The following is an 18,416-nucleotide window of genomic DNA, read 5'->3' as shown; positions in this document are numbered from 1 at the left end:
ACCAAAAACAAACAAGATAATGATCTAACGCCTGCTGTATTTAAAATCCTTTGAATCATTAAAATAACATAATTTGTCTTACTTTATAAAGTTTTAAGAGTTACATATTTGTTAGAAAATATTTCTTAAATAGTGACTTTGAGTTTACAGAAGGATTTTTAAAATGAAAGGATTATATAGAGCAGTCAAATTTATCAGAGGTACAAAGTCTATCTTTGCTATACAAGTCAAAAAGATTGAAGACACATTATACAAAGAGACTGGAATCAATATTTAAAATGACAAGTACAAAAGACAGCAGTACCTTATTCTAACTGAGAACCTAATGTTCATTAGGCACTGTACTGAGCATTCCAAGTGCATACATTTCACTTTTGATACAGTTACTGAATTCATTAGCAAGAAGAAACTGGACTAGAAAGGTTAAATGATTCTGTCAAATTGATCCTCTTACAAGTTTACCAAAGAATGAGGACTTGATCAGGACTTGGCCAGGCTTACTTAAAGTCATGGACCCATTATGAATGCTGTCAGTAATATATATAATAAAAAGCATAGATTATTAACATAGTACAGGAGGACAAGGACAAGTAGTGCATAAAAGTATTATGCTATCGACTGGCAAGACAACAACCAATAAAGAGAGAACACCATTAAACAAATGTATATTTTAATTTTACTTTAAACAAGCTGACATTCATATTTGTTACTCCTATATAATGAAGTTAATTTTGTGATTTTCATGCTTGAAACAAATCTAATACTCATGACAGTTTATTCTGCAAATCAACAAATTCTTCCCATTTGAAGTTCTAATCTCTACTGAAGAAGACGGGTTAACTTTCACTTAAGCAAAATAATAAAAGAAACCAAATGAAAAGATATATCAAATGCTGTCATTTCATGTTAATGTATGTCAAACAGACCTAAAAATGTTAGTTTCATCAATCAATAAAAATGTTTCTTTCAAATTTTCTGATTCATATTAAAAGACATTATTAAAGAATCTAAACCCACCTTATTTGCTCTGGAGTGCCTCCCGATGTGGCATTAGTTATAGCCCATGCTGCTTCTTTTCTGGTACGAAATTCTGCTTTCTGGAGAACCTCAATCAAAACAGGGAAAATACTTGCATCGATGACAGCCTAAGAAGAAAAATGATCCCACAAAATTAGTGCAAATACTGTTTCAGAACTACTGTCATGAGAAATACTGAAGTAAAGAGGCTTTAAAATCTGGGAGCAGTCGGAGGATGGCTCAGCAATTATGGGTTTGTCCTTTGCAGAGGACCTGGTTTTGGTTCACAGCAAAGACACCAGGAGACTCCTGATCGCCTGTGCTTCCAGATCCAGGGGATCTGACACCCTGGCTACCACAGGAACCTGTACATATGGTGCTTTACATAAACTCACTCAGGTACACACACACACACACACACACACACACACACACACACACAATCTTTTTAAATTTTAAAATGTAAGATGTTTTCAAAAGATTCTGTTTATAATCTGTCAACACTTTAACTGCTTTTTTTCTGAAAAAAAATGAGCTTTTGTAAAGAACAGAGACTGTGTTGGTAAAATATAAACATTAAAGGCGATAAACTGTAGACATGTGACTAACCAAGTGGGTGTTCTTTGTCTCAAGAAAGCTGACCTACCTAATAAACACTGAAAGCCAACAGAAAGATGATTCCTCACATTTAATCATCTGCCCATACAGTCCATTCTGGCCCCAAAATCATCATCCTGACTCAATCTCTCAATTTAAACCTGTTATGACACATTTTTTTTTTCCAAAAAGAAAAAAAAAATCTTTTCTTCTTCCCAGACAAGGTGCCCCTACATAGTCCATTTGGCCTCAAAATCATACTTTCGTTCTGCTTCAGTCTCTTAAGTACCAGGATTACAGGTGGGAGCTACAGTGCTCAGCAGAAACCATCCATTTCTCTAGACTAACTTCATGGTTCAGATACTTTTATAGATGTAATTGGTATTCCTCACTAGAACTCTAAACACAAATGCTATTTAGAGAAGAAAAAGTCATGTTGAATGCCGGGGATCTCAGCTTAGACCTTTCTATTGTCATCTCAACTGTGCAAGGCACTTACCTGGATCTGAGCTCTGTTTCCTGCAGTGATGTTAGAAATGGTCCAGCAGGCTTCCTTTCTAATTGACTCCTTTGGACTACCCAACAAGTGTAAGAGACAGGGCAATGCAGAACAGTTCAAAATGACCTAAATTGGGTAAGACAGAAAACAAAAAGGGTTTTAGTATAAATGCAAAAATCTTATGAATTACTTAGAAGTACAGAAATCAATCTGAAAACAAAGAAATAAATTCCTCTCAAGGTAAAAATTAGGCAACTGCCAACCTTTCCACCTTGCTTTTCATAAAGCTTACCTAGAGCTAGTGCAGTTCTCCACCAGGGTGAGAGTCAGAGACATGGCCTTCAAATATACAAATTAAAGTAACAAAGCTACAGTATTATCAGCACAGATTATGCTCTGAAGACTATTACCAAGTAGGAAAGTCTTGAAACTCAAGATTTGAAACAGTTATGATTTCTGGTCATACCCATAGAAACGTCTGCAAAGTTCAATGTAGAAAATTACTTGAAGAAAGATTTAGTGATGGAAGACAGGATTTAACCTCATTTTCAAAACAAATTACTGAATGATATTCTTTCCCCATTAGGTTTCTATAGCATCATAAAAAATTTCAAGTACAGAATAAATTTATTCTGCTTTCAGAATTTGGCTTTTATAATGAAATATTATCTAATTAGGTGTGTGGCAAATGTGTTTAATCCCAGTATTAAAAAAGAAGAGATGAGCAGGTTTCTCTGAGTTTAAAGCCAGTCAGAGTTACTAATGAAACCCTGTCTCAGACAAAAATCAACTGGCTTAAGTACTGAATGCTTTGTCCTATATTCACAATCATCCACAATGATTTTGATTTTCTGAGTGTAGAAGGTATGCAGCGTTATGGCCTTTAAAATTTTGCTAGTAAGTGCAATGTATCCCAGTATAGAGAGCTACCCTTAAAATGGGTATTATGGACTGCTAATGATTACTCTTTTTAACAACTTTGGTGAATATCAAAATAGAATCTTGCTCAAATCTGGAGTCAATCTTAACCTCTTACCATTCTTCCAAAACAGGCATGTGTACACAAGTTAATCACCAATTCTGGAACCATTTCCTTGCTATCTTTCCTTTGGCTTCATAGTCTGATTCTTAAGTCCTATAACCTATGTATAATAAACAACAGCTCCTATTCAAGTTTAATTGGTCTTAAACGTACCTCAGGGTATCTGCCTTTCTCCTTAGGACCATGTTAATCTCATCTACTGAAGTGCTACTCTATTTATTTAGTTTCACCTATCTACAGAAACTGTAGATTTTTCATCACACTCATCTTTTCTATTAACCCTCAACAGCACGTACTGGATGATCACAGCACATGCATTTCCTTGTTAGTGTGTTTTATGTCTCAAGCTCAATGAATTTAGTTAGCTGGGCACCTGGCTTTATTTCAATGACATCCACCTAGTTAAGATTCTGAATCAGACAGCCCAGGTTTGAGGTCTCCATCAGGTCACTCCCCTTGGAGCTTGTCCTGCAGAAGGGGAGGAACTGTGGAAGCCACAGGAATAGAGCACCAGGCCCCAAAGGCCTAGAGACTCAACTAAGCAGGGCTCATGGTAATTTTTCAGAGACTGAAATGGCAGTCACACAACCTGTGTGGGTCTGTGCTAGGTCCTGTGCATGTATGTTACGATTGTTGACTTAGTGTTTTGGGAGATTCCTGACAGTGGAAGTGGGGGTGTCTCTGACTCTTTTGCCTCTTCTTGGGACCCTGTTCCTCTTACTGAGTTGCCTCACCTAGCCTTGATGTGAGGGTTTCTGCCTGTCCTATTGTACCTTGTCATTCCATGTCCACCTCATGTTTCTGGGAGGCCTGCTCTTTTCTGAGGTATGTGGGGAAATGGAGACGGCTGGGGGAGGAAGTGGGAGGAGTGGAGGGAGGAGAAGCTGCAGTCAGGATGTATTGTATGAGAGAAGAATATATTAAAAAGGCTTTGAATCCTCTGAGAAGAATACTTGGTATATTTTGCACTGACAGGGTTCAATGATAGCACCTTCCCAATGAGGTAACAGAAGCTGAAAACTGGGCTTACTGCCACAGACACCTGTATAATTATACTACTAAGGCCTTGAACATATAATCAAGCGATATGAAACAATAATGTTAACAATGTGTCATAAATTGTGAACTTACCTGTGTTTGAATATCATCACCAGTCACAATATTACCAACTGCTCTTAATGCAGGTGACACAACTTTATAGTCATTGTGCCTAAAAATAAAAATATGAGCTTACACACTAATAAGTTAACATTTATTTAAGTTGAAAAATAGTACATAAAACTTCCATATCTGTCACTCAGAGATCCTACTCAATTTTTACTAATATTTCAAAAACAAAAAAACTAATCCAGTATTATAAATGCTATATAACCTCAGTTTATTTTATTAAATGACATATTGTATATGCTCTGTCTTATTATTAGGTACTGGACTCTGGTCCCTAATTAAGACTGTATATCATGATACACTTTGTCCCAATTCCAATTCCTCCTCTATACTATTTGATAAAGAAATGGTTGAGACCACATAAAAATCCCATTCTTTAACCTATTTAATTTATTTTAGAGATTATAATTACATTTCTTCCTTCCCTTTTCTCACTTCAACCCCTACCACATACCCCTTCCTTCTGTCCTTCAAATCATGATCTCGCTCCTTTTTTTTTTACAAATTGTTATTGCATGCATATATGTTCATGTATACACATATTTCTAAATATACATGTACATTTTCAGGGTTGACTTCCTTTTCTTCTACTAGTGTTAGTATCTGTTTGCTCATTACCTGAATTAGTATTTATTTGTACTTTTTATAATCCTTTTTAATACTACCATCTTGACCATATGCCTTATCTGCCTACTGACCCAGCTACATATTTTAAAGTGGACTCCGGGGTTGTTGCTTGTCACTAATTTATAATAATACATTAATGTTATTTATTCCCAAGATAATTGCTTTCTGTGTTCATCTAATTTTTCCTCATTCTAATCCAATAATTTCTCTAAGAAAGCTACTTTCCTTAAATGAACGGTGATATTTGGAGACAAAGAGTTGTGGCTTCAGTGTGCTCACTTATTTTTAGAGATGTGTCCCTGGCCCAAAAGTCTTAACATACACATGCACACACATACTTAAACAGCTCCTTAGTTTGAAAGCCATGAGTTTACTCTTAGGGATTTCATTCTAATCTAATAGCAAAGCCTTTTTCCCTTCATATTTTCTGACTAAAACTCAGTTGCTTTAGTTCACATCTTCCTACATAAAGATAATCTGACAAGAGAGGCTACCAAGAATTGAGTTTTTGGCTTTAAACTTTGTTCTGGTCTGCTGTCTACCCACTCTAGTAGAAGTCATACCACTGCGCCTGTCTAGCTTTCGCTAATACTATTCTCATATTGGAACATCAACCCTTTAACCAAACTCTATCCTTTGTGCCTTCTGTCTCACTTGGGCTAACAAAGGGCTTTCTGTTTTGTTGTTCTTTGAGATAGGGTCTCACTATGTGGTTCTGGGTGGTCCAGAATTAGCTATGCCTGAAACTCAGAGATCCACCTGCCCTGCCTTAAGTGCTGGGATTAAAGGCATGAACTATCATGCCTGGTTTGCTATTAGTGGCTTCATTTTTGACAAAATGAAGACAATTGTAAAGAAAGTTGGAGGATAAAGAAGCTGTAACATCTTTTTAAACAAATTTTCTTTTAATGTCTTTGCATGGAAAAGCTGTAACTATAAACAAATGTAGTAATAATAGCTTTGTATCAAGTTAATTACTGTAAAGAATAATAAACTAGATTACTGGTTCTGTGAAAGCAGTAACTCTATTCTCTCCTAATAACATTTCACATGTCACCTTTGGTACTAACAGATATTCTCTAAATGATTCCTGAGTTAAGGCTCCTTCCTTCATTAAAAAAAGTTTAATTCATACAGAGATTAATTTATAAAGTAGTTTCCTTGTATTTCAGAATATATGTTAAAGGACTAGTATTTAAGGATTATAGGTACTCTCTAATGGTGACTTTTGAAATGTTTAAGGACACAAATTTAATTGTTAAACTTAATATACAATCACATAACAACTAAGTGTAAATTATAGTTACATCAAAAGTTCCACCAATCTTCGACAGACTCCAGAATCAATGACTACTTGAATTTTATCATTGGGCCCATCAGAGAGATAAGAAAGGGCCCAGCACACATCTGCTAACACATCTGGATCACTGCTAAACAACAATCTTGATAAGACGTTTAAGCAAGGTGAAACCTGTAAGAAAAAAATGAGTTAATATTTAATTATTCTCTTTAATATCAAGATTCCTTAGCAAAATGTGGAAACTTAGTTTAAGACCCAAATCTAATACAATAAAGAGTTCTATTATTTCAAGATTATGAAGAAGTATTTGAGTATCAAAATGATTATGGTTGCTATTAATTGGTTATTAACTAAAACATGTTAAAGCAATAAAATATATATTTAGTATCTTCATTTAATATTTAAGCTATATAGACAACCAGACTAAAAAGACTACATGCTTCATATTAACAAATAAATTATTAGTTTTTTATTTATTACATGTGCTCAATACAAATAACTTGAATAAACTTGAGCAGCAAAGATAGAGGGAATGTAAAAAAAAAATATTCTGAAAGGGTTTCCAAAAGAAACCACTACTGATAGCACATACTTTTTTTTCTTGTTTTATTTTAAGATGCTCGGACTTGAACTCAGGGCCCTGTACATGCTAGTTAGCCATAAGATAAACTGCCTATTCTGGTCTCACGCTAACTAGCCAGAAGACAGACCACCTATCCTTGTCTCAAACTTCAATATCCTGTCTCAATGTAGGGTTACAAGTATGTGCCACCATACTCAGCTCTATTTCTTTTTACTGTAATGAAAATGTTGTATAACTTCAACTAAAACAAAACAAAATTCAACAGGCATGTCCAAATGCACACCTGCAATCACAGTTCTCAGAAGGCTGAGGCAGGAAGATGAAGACTTTGAGGTCAGCCCCCACTACATAATGAAATATTGTCTGAAACAAACAAGCAAAACCCAAAGAAAATGCCAGCTAAAACATGAAAAAATATGCCTTAACCCCTCTAGCACCATAATTATTTCAATCCCTCATATGACTACAACTAATCATTGTGAAAGTGAGCAAGGCACTTGACAGCTCTCAAGACTGTTTTCAATTCTGTGAAACAGAAGATCAATTCTGTGATCTTTGCTATATTCCTGCCAGACAGCCCTAGTTCATATGCTATTTGAAACCTCCGTGGTAGGAATAAATTACCTATTATCTGTATATCCAAATTTCTTCACTTATCAAACAGATACAGTAAAGAACTGTTGGATGTGTAAGAATGCATGCAGTAGCTAAGAACACGCCTGGCATCACTCACGTATCAGTTCTTTTTCCCCATTACCAGTACTGAATCTCTTATCAACTTACTTTGAATTCTTTTAACTGGCAACTTCCCATCTCCCTTAATCTTATCTCTCAGATAGGAGATACAGTAGTGGCTTCCATTTTCATTCCTGTTCTGTTGAAGATACATCCTAACCCACCAGTGGATGTCTGGAATCATGCACAGGTCTCTATGGCTTTCCTCTATACACAGACATAGGTGTAATGTCTTTCTAGTTCAACTAAGCCTTGTCAGGCACTGAAGCTGAAGTTTCAGCAACAAAACTAGCATGAATCATTTTAGTTCTTTATAATTTTATGGACAAATGATTTTTCTCTTACCATAGACTTTACCAACCTCATTATAAATTTTTCTTTTCTTATTAGTCCAAAAATTTCATATTTTCATTTAAATGAGAAACACTTCACAGCATGAACAAAAGTTATTTGTAACAGGGTAGTAGATCAGAAGGTCATGTAATGGTACATAGAAAGGAATGCAGTATAAAGCTCATGAACTGCTTATTTTGAGGTTTCTTGTTTGACATGTTTAGATCAAAAGTATTTGAAAATTCAGATATCAAAACTACAAATAATAGTAGCAGTACATATGTTAAAAATGTAATAAATTAAAAAGAATTAGAGTGTTTTAATGTTAGTTTTCCCTCTATCACTAAAGACTGAATCAGTACATAAACTATATCTTCTAAAACTGGTTTTATTTTTGCTGCATCTTTCCTCTAAGAATAACAGAAGGGCTAACATACAGAATTTGGCTTATAAAATACATATGTTCATCCATAAGTTAGTAAATAGAATTAACACAATTAGATCCTTCATCAATAACATGCATCCACCCCTGCCAACAACCTTTTTCTTTAAAAAAGGAAATTGTTATTAAATTCTTCTTCTTTTGAAACATGCTCTTTGTAAAAGATATTACTGAACACATAATTGACTTGCTATTTTTATAAATAAATTAATAAATATTTAAAATTTCCATAGTTTAAAATTTTAATCTAGTATTATTACACGTAAGTCATATAGAAAAATAATTTGGACCCTGTGGTAGCTTGGATGACAATGGCCCCTACAGGCTCAGACGTTTGAAGACTTGGTCCCCAGTTAGTGAAACTGGAACTGTTGTGGAAAGGATTAGGGTGTGTGGCCTAGCTGGAAGAAGTGTGTCATTGGGAGAAGGTTTTGAAGTTTCAAGACTCTTGCCAATACCAGTGTGTTCTCTACCTCCTGCTTGTGGATAAAGATGTGAGCTCTCAGCTTCTGCTCTAGTCAATACATCTGCAGTTTGCCTACTTTGCTCTAACATCATGGACTCTAACCCTATGAAACGCTTTATTGGCCATGGTCACAGAATCAGTAAAGTCACTAATATAGATCTTCATAATGTTTAAGAACAGAAGGAACTCCTAAGGCCAAACGTGTTAAGAATCATTTATTAAGAATTATTTATTAGTTGTTTTAAACATAGAGAATGGCTAAAGCAAGTCATGCTGTGTGAATCTGAGGAGCAGCAAACAGTCTAGTGAGCCAGAACGTAAAGAGGGATGGCAAACAGGACACGAGGTAGGGAGATCACAGTGGGCTGATGTACGACAATTCTTACAGGGTATTTAACAAAATTACTGGGAGCAGAGGTATAGTTTCAAAGTTGTGGATTATTCTGGATGCTTTCTTCAGAACAAAAAAAAAAGAAAAGAAAATGATAGACAAAAATTTATAAAGAAAAATATAAGGATGATTTGCTGAAAAGCTATCACAATAACCCCGGTGGTAAAAGGTGCTACATCCTATAGTATGAAGAGGTAATATATTTCCTTCCTCAATACGGTACTCTGAAAAACTTCAAACCTACAGAAGCTCTGTACAAATAGTACAATCAACACTAATATGCTGCATCCAGATTCATCAGCTAACGATTTGCACATCTGTTCTCCAACATTCGCGTGTACATCTGCAATTGTATATGTTTATGTATTTGTCTTTCCTAAGACAGGAAGCAGCTCACAGATTACAAAAATTACCATGATAGTCCACCTCTTTCGGTATGTATCTCCTAAGAAAAAGGTGCATTCTAAAGTTTTCTACAATATTTTTTATCACACCCTCATTTGTTTTTGTTTTCGTTGTTGCTCACTAAGTAGTCCTGGCTGTCCTGAAATTTACAAGCGCCTCCCAAATGCTGGGATTAAAGATGAATCCCCAGTCGCCTGGCACACCCACAAAATTTAACATTGACACAGTATTATCTAAGGTATCAATCACACTTTTTAGGTAATCAAGTATTCTGATCCATGATCTAATCAAGAATTAAACATTTTTTTTTACAGATGCCTTAAAAATACAAGATTATTATACTTTCTTCAAGTACACAATTCAATATGTCTACTTCTTTTTGGTATGTCATTTACATTGTAAAAATGAATACATTTGAATAACCAACATATAACCAAACTACAATCTTCTACCATTCTGAAAAATTCCCTTCCGCCCCTTGGTGGTCTGTTTTCTCACCTCAGACATTCCCCAATATGATTTTCATTCTTTTAGATTTCTTTTCCAAAACATGAAAATGGAGTCATGTTAGATGAAACACCTATAGATTCCTTTAATTTAGCTTAATGCTACTGAGATTAAAGGATGCATAAGGAGCTTGTTCTTTCTTATTGTTGAACTGTAGTTCACCATAAATGAAAGAACTAGACTACAAACATTTCTAACTCAACTCTAAGGCATACAGATTCTGGCTATGGTTGAGTTTCTGGCCAGAGAAACTAGAGGCAAAAGAAGAGTAGAAATCTATAAAATTTATTTTATTTGCTGAATGTGTAAACAGTGTCTAGTTGATAGAGAAAATAACAAAAATAAAGAGTCTACTCAATGTTAAAAAAAACTTTTACCATAAAGGCACTTATTTATGAAAACATTTCTTAACTTGTATATTCCACTCATACCTTACTAAAATTTGGAGGAGGGTTTTTGCCTCTACATAGATTTGAGAGGGCCCATACAGCATTTCTGGTGGTGGTAAGTCTGTTTGAATTTGTTAATAACCTGCCAAGAAAAGAAAAAGAACTGTCACTTTTACATTCACTTTTCCATTTCAACGATTTTCTTGTAATAACTAAATTCTCTTTGACAGACTTTATAAGATATTTAAACTAGTAAGACAGAAAACACGAACTTAAAATTCTTAGTTTTATTAAAAACATAGTTCTACTCTTCAACTAGACCTTGGGAGCTCAGTCCATTGCTCTGATGAGGGTCTCTTTCTCTATCTCCATCTGTCGCTGGACGAAGATTATATGGTGATATTCGAGATAATCATCAGTGGGGCAAGGCCAGTATATTTATTTATTATGTACACAACATTCTGCCTCCATGTATGCCTGCAGGCCAGAAGAGGGCACCAGATCTCATTTCAGATGGCTGTGAGCCACCATGTGGTTGCTGGGAATTGAACTCAGGACCTCTGGAAGAACAGCCAGTGCTCTTAACTTCTGAGCCATCTCTCCAGCCCTCAAGATTTATTTATTTATTATGTACACATGATGTAGGTGGGCCTTCTGTCTATGTGTTACTTTCATTAGTTAATAAAGAGACTGCCTTGGCCTTTTTGATAGGTCTGCCCTTAGGTGGGTGGAGTAGACAGAACAGAATGCTGGGAAGAAGGCAATGAGGCAGATGCCATGCTTCTTCTGCCCAAGATGGACGTGAGTCAGAATCCTCCCGGTAAGCTACGACCTCATGGTGGCATACAGATTATTAGATATGGGTTAGTAAAGATGTGAGAGTTAGTCAATAAGAGGCTGGAAATATCGGGCCAGGCAGTGTTTTAAAGAATATAATTTCCGTGTAATTATTTCGAGTGTATAGCTAGCTCGGAGCCAGGTGGCAGGACACAGCCTGCCACTCCTTTGCAACATATACAATGTTCTGTCTGTCTGCTTGCTGGCCAGAAGAGGGCACCAGATCTCATTACAGATAGCTGTGAGCCACCATGTGGTTGCTGAGAATTGAAATCAGGACCTCTGGAAGAGCAGAAGGAGGGAGAACATGAGCAAAGAAGTCAGGATCACAAGGGGTTGGTCCACCCACTGAGACAGTGTGCCTGTTCTAATGGGAGCTCACCAAATCCAGCTAGACTGGGACTGAACAAGCATGTGATCAAACTGAACTCTCTGAATGTGGCTGACAATGGGGGCTGACTGAAAAGCCATTGCTAAAGGCACTGGGACTTGTTTCTACTGCATTTACTGGATTTTTGGGACTCTAGTCTATTTGGATGCAAAGCTTTCTAGGCCTGGATGTATCAGGGAGGGCCTTAGACTTTCCACAGGGCAGGATTCCCTGCCCTCTCTTAAGGAGGGAGGAGGGAGGGGAGGGTGAATAGGGGAGTGGAAGGGGGATGGGAGGAAGGGAGGAAGTGTAAATTTTTGAATGAAAAAAAATATAAAAAAATTCTAAGATATGACATTTAAAGTATAAATGAAAGGAAAATAATAAATTAGACTATCAATATTAAAATATATATAGTTCTATTTTCTCAAGTCTGAATCTAATATCTAAACACTTAAATCGTAACGGGCTGATGATAATGGATATCAGAAGAAATGTACAAGATTACTTTTGATAAAATAATGAAAATACTACATTATACACAATCAGGAAGCAGGGAATAGTGAAGGTCAGCTATTGGCAAAAGAAGTTCTTAGCTTTTATTTAAACAGGTCTTACAATGTGTTCTAAACACTTGTTTGCAATGAATCCTGATAGATTCTAAGAATCCAAGTATCAGAAAAAAGACTGTCTCCTTTCTCAGTTCCCTAAGAAGTTATTAACAGTTTCCCCACACTTACAACAACATCATGGTTCAATATTCTGGTGGTTTCAATGAGACTGGCCCTCACAGGCTCATATATTTGAATACTTAGGTTCCCCCTAACTGGTGGCCATTTGGAAGGGATTAGGAGATGTGGCCCTGGAGGAGGAGGAGGTGTACGACTGTTAGTGGACTTGAAGTTTCAACATCTTCCTACCATCCCCAGTTTATTCCCTAATTGTGGCCAGGAGTGTGAGTTCCTAGCTGCTGCTCCAGCTACCACGACTTTTCTCTACCATGACAAACTCTAGCCCTCTGGAACTGCAACTGCAATTAAACTTTTTTATTGTTGTTTTGTTTTGTTTTTTTGAGACAGGGTTTCTTTATAGCTTTGGAGCCTGTCCTGAAACTAGTTCTTAATAGACCAGGCTGGCTTCGAGCTCACAGAGATAGATGAGGCTCACAGAGGGCTCCCTCTGCCTCCCAAGTGTTGGGATTAAAGAAGTGTGTCACCACCGCCTGGCCAATTAAACTCTTTTGTAAGACACTTTGGCCATGGTGTTTTAGCACATCAATTCAGAAGTAACTAATACAATTATTTATATTTTTTGTTAATCTATATGTTAATTATGTCTAATTAGGAGATGCCTAAGATAGTGAAATGACTTAGCATGTAGGCACTTGTCACCAAGCCTGACAACTGAACCATTCACAGGGTCCACATGATAGAGGTGGAGAACTGACTCCAACAAGCTGTCCTCTGCATCCTACGTGCACACACACTAAATGAACAATAGCAGATTTCCTAATATGACATCATACTAATTCTTTATAACTTGGAGAAAGAGACACACACCAAAATTAGCCGTGTAATTTCAGGAATTTATTGACCTTCATAAAGCTGCTAGAAATATTGAGAACCTATGTTAGAAAAAAAAATCCCATTTTGAAACAACATCAGCAAAAGCGGTCAAGAAAGGAACACTGAAAAACTTCTCCTGCCCCAGAAGCACCACAAACAAACAGCAAACAACAACACCTAAACCACAGTGCAAACCTCGTGCTTATCAGTTTTGTCAGAATTCTAAAAGACAGCTAAATGCTTACAGCCACGGAAGGACTGAAACATCTCACTGAACCTTTCTAGTATTTTAATTCACACTTGCTCAAACCTATCTCTCTAGTCTGCCAGCTGAGTTTAAAATGGTATTTTTTTTCTCCTGGAGGGGTCTTATTCCAGAGGACCAGAGCAAGAGCATACACCTTATTTCCAGGTGCTTATGCATGTGTTGCAAGCTTTGTGGGGACTCTGAAAAATGGGTACAATGTGTATTTGTCTTTCTTTTGCCTATCTGGGAAAATTCAGATGTGGGAAAGTAGCTAAATGTCTTTTAGTAAAAAGCAGAAACCTCAAGTAAAGAAAATAGGGCAAATGGGAGAAAACATGGAAGGAAAACTAGAGAGTGAAATCCTCTGGGGAAATAAGCTATTAGAATAGCTTTCATGTATCAGACATCAAGAGAGTAAAACATCTTCCGGTCAGAGTACACACTCAGGAAAACACTTAGAAAGGCCCTAGCCATCCGCCTGACTTTCAGACTTAGCATAAACAGAAAGTAAGGGCTGAGTCCATAGTGCTATCTGGCCCAGCTAAGCACCACATTTCTGATAACATAATGACAATTTTTAAAATATCTTTTCTTTTAAAGGGCTAGAGAATAAACTTGGCTGCTAAGAGCACTTATTGTTCTTGCAGAGGACCCAGATTTAAGTCCCAGCATCTATATGGTGATTCATAACTAGGTGCAGCTCTAGTCCCAGGGGATCCAACTATCTTCTTTTGATCTCTGCAGATATCAAGTACAAACATGGGACATAGGCATACAAGGAGGAAAACACTCACATATGAACTTAAAAAAAAACTTTAAACAAGCAACTATAGTAAGGATCATTAGGACCCAAAAGAGGATAAACTGAGTTCTGTTATAATCAAAATGTGCAGTTTTCAACAAGGAATTAAGAGGAGAATTAGACATTGGATTTTACCACAGAGGCTTTACATCTATTATCTTAAATATGCCCCCAAAATACTAAACTACAGACCAATATTCCTTACGAATATACATATAAAATTTTATAATAAAGTTCTAGGAAAATTAATTCCAAAAATTATTTAGTAATTAAAATTATTAAGTAGTATCACCTGATAGGATTTTATCCTAGAAATTCAAGAATGGTTCAATAGTCACATATCTATGTAATAAACTAAATTAACAAGATAAAGAAAACATTATCAAGCCTATTAATTGATACACAAAAAAGTGAAGGAAACCAACATTTTCATAACGAAAAACAAACAAAAAATAAAAGGAAATCATTTCAACATGATAGATGAAGGGAAAGAATCCAAACTGGAAAAGAGAAAATGAAACTATCTCTATTTACATGTGATATAATGTAAAGTATAGAGGCTGCTTGTTCATTTCCCGGCCGCCCAGACTCCCGAAATAATCACACAGAAACTATATTATTTAAACGCTGCTTGGCATATCACTTAAGTGTATTGTTAGCTAACTCTTACATCTAGTATTAACCCATTTCAAGTATTTTATAACACAAGGCTCATTGCTGTGGAAGCACATTCTGCTCCTTCGGCCAATAGCTTTTAAGATACCAGCCTACTGGGGCATGGTCTCTTATACTTTAAAAAGCAGTGGGAACTGTGCGCTTGGCTCCCTTTCCGGCTGCTAGACTCTGTTCCTGTTTGCGCAGATCCTATTTTGATCTGTAAGTTTTCCCCTTAAATAAATAACCCTTTTATTATCCTAATTCTGAACTGGTGTTGGATTGTTTTACAGCATCAGCTCATGGCCTACTGCAAAGTTTCAGCATGCATCTGTCTCTGGCAGCAGCTCCATGGCTTCATCCTGACTCCTCCTTCCTTCTCTCAGCATTCGGTTTAGTTTTCCCCACCTAACTCTGTTCTACCCTATCAGGCCAAGCCAATTTCTTTATTAACACATGGTATTCACAGCATACAGAGGGAAATCCCACATCAATATAACCTCACATACAGAAACCTAATGATCTGTAAGGTTGAGACATATAGTAAGACCCAGTACCAAAAAGGAAAAAGGAAGCTACTAGTTACAATAAATAAATTCACAAAGTTGCAGGGTGTAAGTTTAACACTTTAAATTAACTGAATCCCCATATACTTCTATGACAAGCTTAAAAAAAATCAAAACAACACTTTTATTTACCACAAAAATAAAAAAATATGTTCTTGGGCTATTAATGAATAAATCCATCACAAGTTAAAAGACTGCAAGAAAAAAAAGATATATAATGTATCTAACCTATTAGTATGTTTGGATCTTAAATAGTCTCCAAATGCCATGCTAAAGATTTAAGTGTTAATAGAACCTATTGGAGGTGGTACATGATAGAAATAAATTAAGTTACTGGAGGAATGACATTAAGATCTGGGGACTTTGGTCCTTTCTATATGTTAATTTTGCTCTGGATGGCTGGGTCAGAGGTCAACATCCCTATTATGATGTTCTGCCTCTGCAGGGACACAAAGTAACCCTGGCAAGTAATCTTGCACTGAAGCCTCTGAAACTGTAAGCCAAAAATAACTATTTCCTCCCTACAGGTTCACCACAATGATAGAAAACTAATATACCTACCTAAACAGCGTAGCAACACAGTACTCTACAGAGGGTCAGTTGTTTGCTCTCACCTTATGGCTAACCAGAAGCTGCAGTTTGCCACTGCTGCCTGGAATCCACAAGAATATCACTCACATACTGCTAGTCCAGGAAAAGGTTAGAGGTCAAAAAAGAGCATCCATCAAATGTATTTCACTGTTAGACCATCAAGCCAATCAAGCATATATTCAAGCAAGGTAAGCTAGAGACTGTTTTAGAATAAAGTTCATCAAGGCATAAGATTTGTTTACTAAAAACTACAAAATATTTAAAGGCCTAAATAAATTAATTACATCCCATGTTTTTCTATTTAAACACAATATTATTAAGAAAGTAATGTGGGATTCCCCTTTGTATGCTATAAATACCACTGGATAATAAAGAATCTCCTTTGGGCCTATTACAGTATAGAATAAGGCAAGGCAGGAATTTCAAGCAGACAGAGGAAAGAGTAGGTGGAGTCAATGAGAAGCCATGCAGTAGGAGGCCAGATGAAACCTTACCTAGGTAGGTCACAGCCACGTGGCAATACACAAATTAATAGAAATGGGTTAATTTAAGATGTAAGAGCTAGGGGGCTGGAGAGATGGCTCAGTGGTTAAGAGCATTGCCTGCTCTTCCAAAGGTCTTGAGTTCAATTCCCAGCAACCATATGGTGGCTCACAACCATCTGTAATGAGATCTGGTGCCCTTTCTGGCCTGCAGGCACACGTGTAGGCAGATATTGAATGCATAATAAATGAATAAATATTAAAAAAAAGATGTAAGAGCTAGCTAGGGATACAATAGAGTCATTGGTTAAGCAGAGATGCAACTAATATAGTTCAGTGTGATTATTTCAGGTCTGGATGGCTAGGAAAGGAGTGAGCAGTCATCAACAACAGATTGGTGCACCAACATGTGCCAGCTAAATCCATCTAAAACCTTAGAGAGATTGGAAAGGAATTCTAGACACACAAAAAAAGAAAGTTTAGCCACATTTTTTTTTTTTTTGAGATAGACTAGGTTTGCGGGCGGTAAGCAGATACACGGCTCCATTAAGAGAGGTCTTCCTGATACAGCATTAGCAGCAAAAAAAAAAAAAAAAAAAAAAAAAAAAACCTATAGCAGCAGCTTCCTGGTTCGTGCTGCCAGCACAAACTCTGGTACTTTCAGGAGGCCAAGCACTTGAATGGGGTTTGTGGGCAGCATGCTTCAAGTTACTTGGTGGCAGCATGGGTCAATTGGTTTCCAGAGCTGAGGTGGTGAGGACGGCTCCCACCCGAAAGTCTCAGAGGGAGTGAACAGATCTCTGCCGTGCTGGACTGGGAAGAGTCAAACGGCAAAGCAGTCTTAGTCCTAGCCATGCTGCTTAGCATTTTAAGAAGCAGTCCTGGTCGGAAAATTATTACAGATATGAAATAAAGACAAATACAGATGGAAAAGACCTCTAAATGGGTTACAGTGTTTGATAAATGTACATAGGCTTGAGAGAGAAAAAAGAATACAGACAGTCATAAAAGGAAGTAAATAGTTTTAATAACAACAAGTCTTCAAAAAGACAGAGTACAGTCATTGATTAAAGAAGTACAGAAAAATAAGACATGTAAAGATGGAAAAAATACATAGATAGCCTGGATTATGTATATTATTGTGTTTTCTTTGAATTTTTGGACTGTCAATGAGCTAAGTATAGAGAGATATTTGATTCTAGGGGCTGCTAGGCTAAACCAACATATTTAATTTAAAGGTGTCTTGACTTCAAAATTTGAGTCTAAGGATATGCTGCTTTGGAAAAGAGGTTCTTCTTTTGTTTCCACAGAGGATGAGAACCTGTGGAATCTATCCAGACTAATGTGGTTTGATGAACCAAGAGCCCCTGAAATGTCGCTATGAATCCCCCCCCCAAAAAAGAAAATACTTTGCCCACAAAAAGCAGGAAGCAGTTTGGAGAAAACTATGCCCAAACTCCCAAATATTGTTTATAAATGTTTATTTACCTTTCAAAGGGGATATGCTATAGAAATGAATACTTTGCACTGGTATGGATCTTGGTCTATTGATACAAACTTAAGGTTAATTTTTTAAATATATATTTCTGCTCTTGATTAAGATATTGTGTGTGTTTGTGCAACTCATTTTAAAATGTAATTTATAATTAAGAAATATAGGTTAATAGATAATCATCTATAATAGTTAAGGTTGTAGTCATGTTAGGTTTTTCTAATATATAGAGATATATTTCAGTTATACAGGTATCCTTCAACTCTTTCAAAGACAAACAGAATATGGCATTTAAAATGTTTTAGAAATT

General features: G+C 36.3%; 1 protein-coding gene across 5 annotated transcripts in view; it reads right to left on the bottom strand.

Moving 5' to 3' along the window:
• Window positions 1-18,416, bottom strand: part of Kpna5 (karyopherin subunit alpha 5) — a 66,319-nt gene that overhangs the window by 9,665 nt on the left and 38,238 nt on the right. For all 5 annotated transcript variants that reach the window (XM_085690157.2, XM_085690162.2, XM_048425535.3 and 2 more), the window contains 5 exons: window positions 10,543-10,642; window positions 6,257-6,420; window positions 4,287-4,365; window positions 2,114-2,239; window positions 1,018-1,145 (listed from right to left, as the gene is read on the bottom strand). In XM_085690157.2, coding sequence (XP_085546283.1) covers window positions 1,018-1,145; window positions 2,114-2,239; window positions 4,287-4,365; window positions 6,257-6,420; window positions 10,543-10,642 — 597 coding nt within the window. The remainder of the gene's footprint in view (window positions 1-1,017; window positions 1,146-2,113; window positions 2,240-4,286; window positions 4,366-6,256; window positions 6,421-10,542; window positions 10,643-18,416) is intronic.

This window comes from Myodes glareolus, chromosome 1 (genome assembly GCF_982192425.1).
Source record: "Myodes glareolus chromosome 1, mMyoGla1.1, whole genome shotgun sequence".
Taxonomy (NCBI): domain Eukaryota; kingdom Metazoa; phylum Chordata; class Mammalia; order Rodentia; family Cricetidae; genus Myodes; species Myodes glareolus.
The sequence above is the reverse complement of the archived record's forward strand: the minus strand, read 5'-3'. Positions and strand labels throughout refer to the sequence as shown.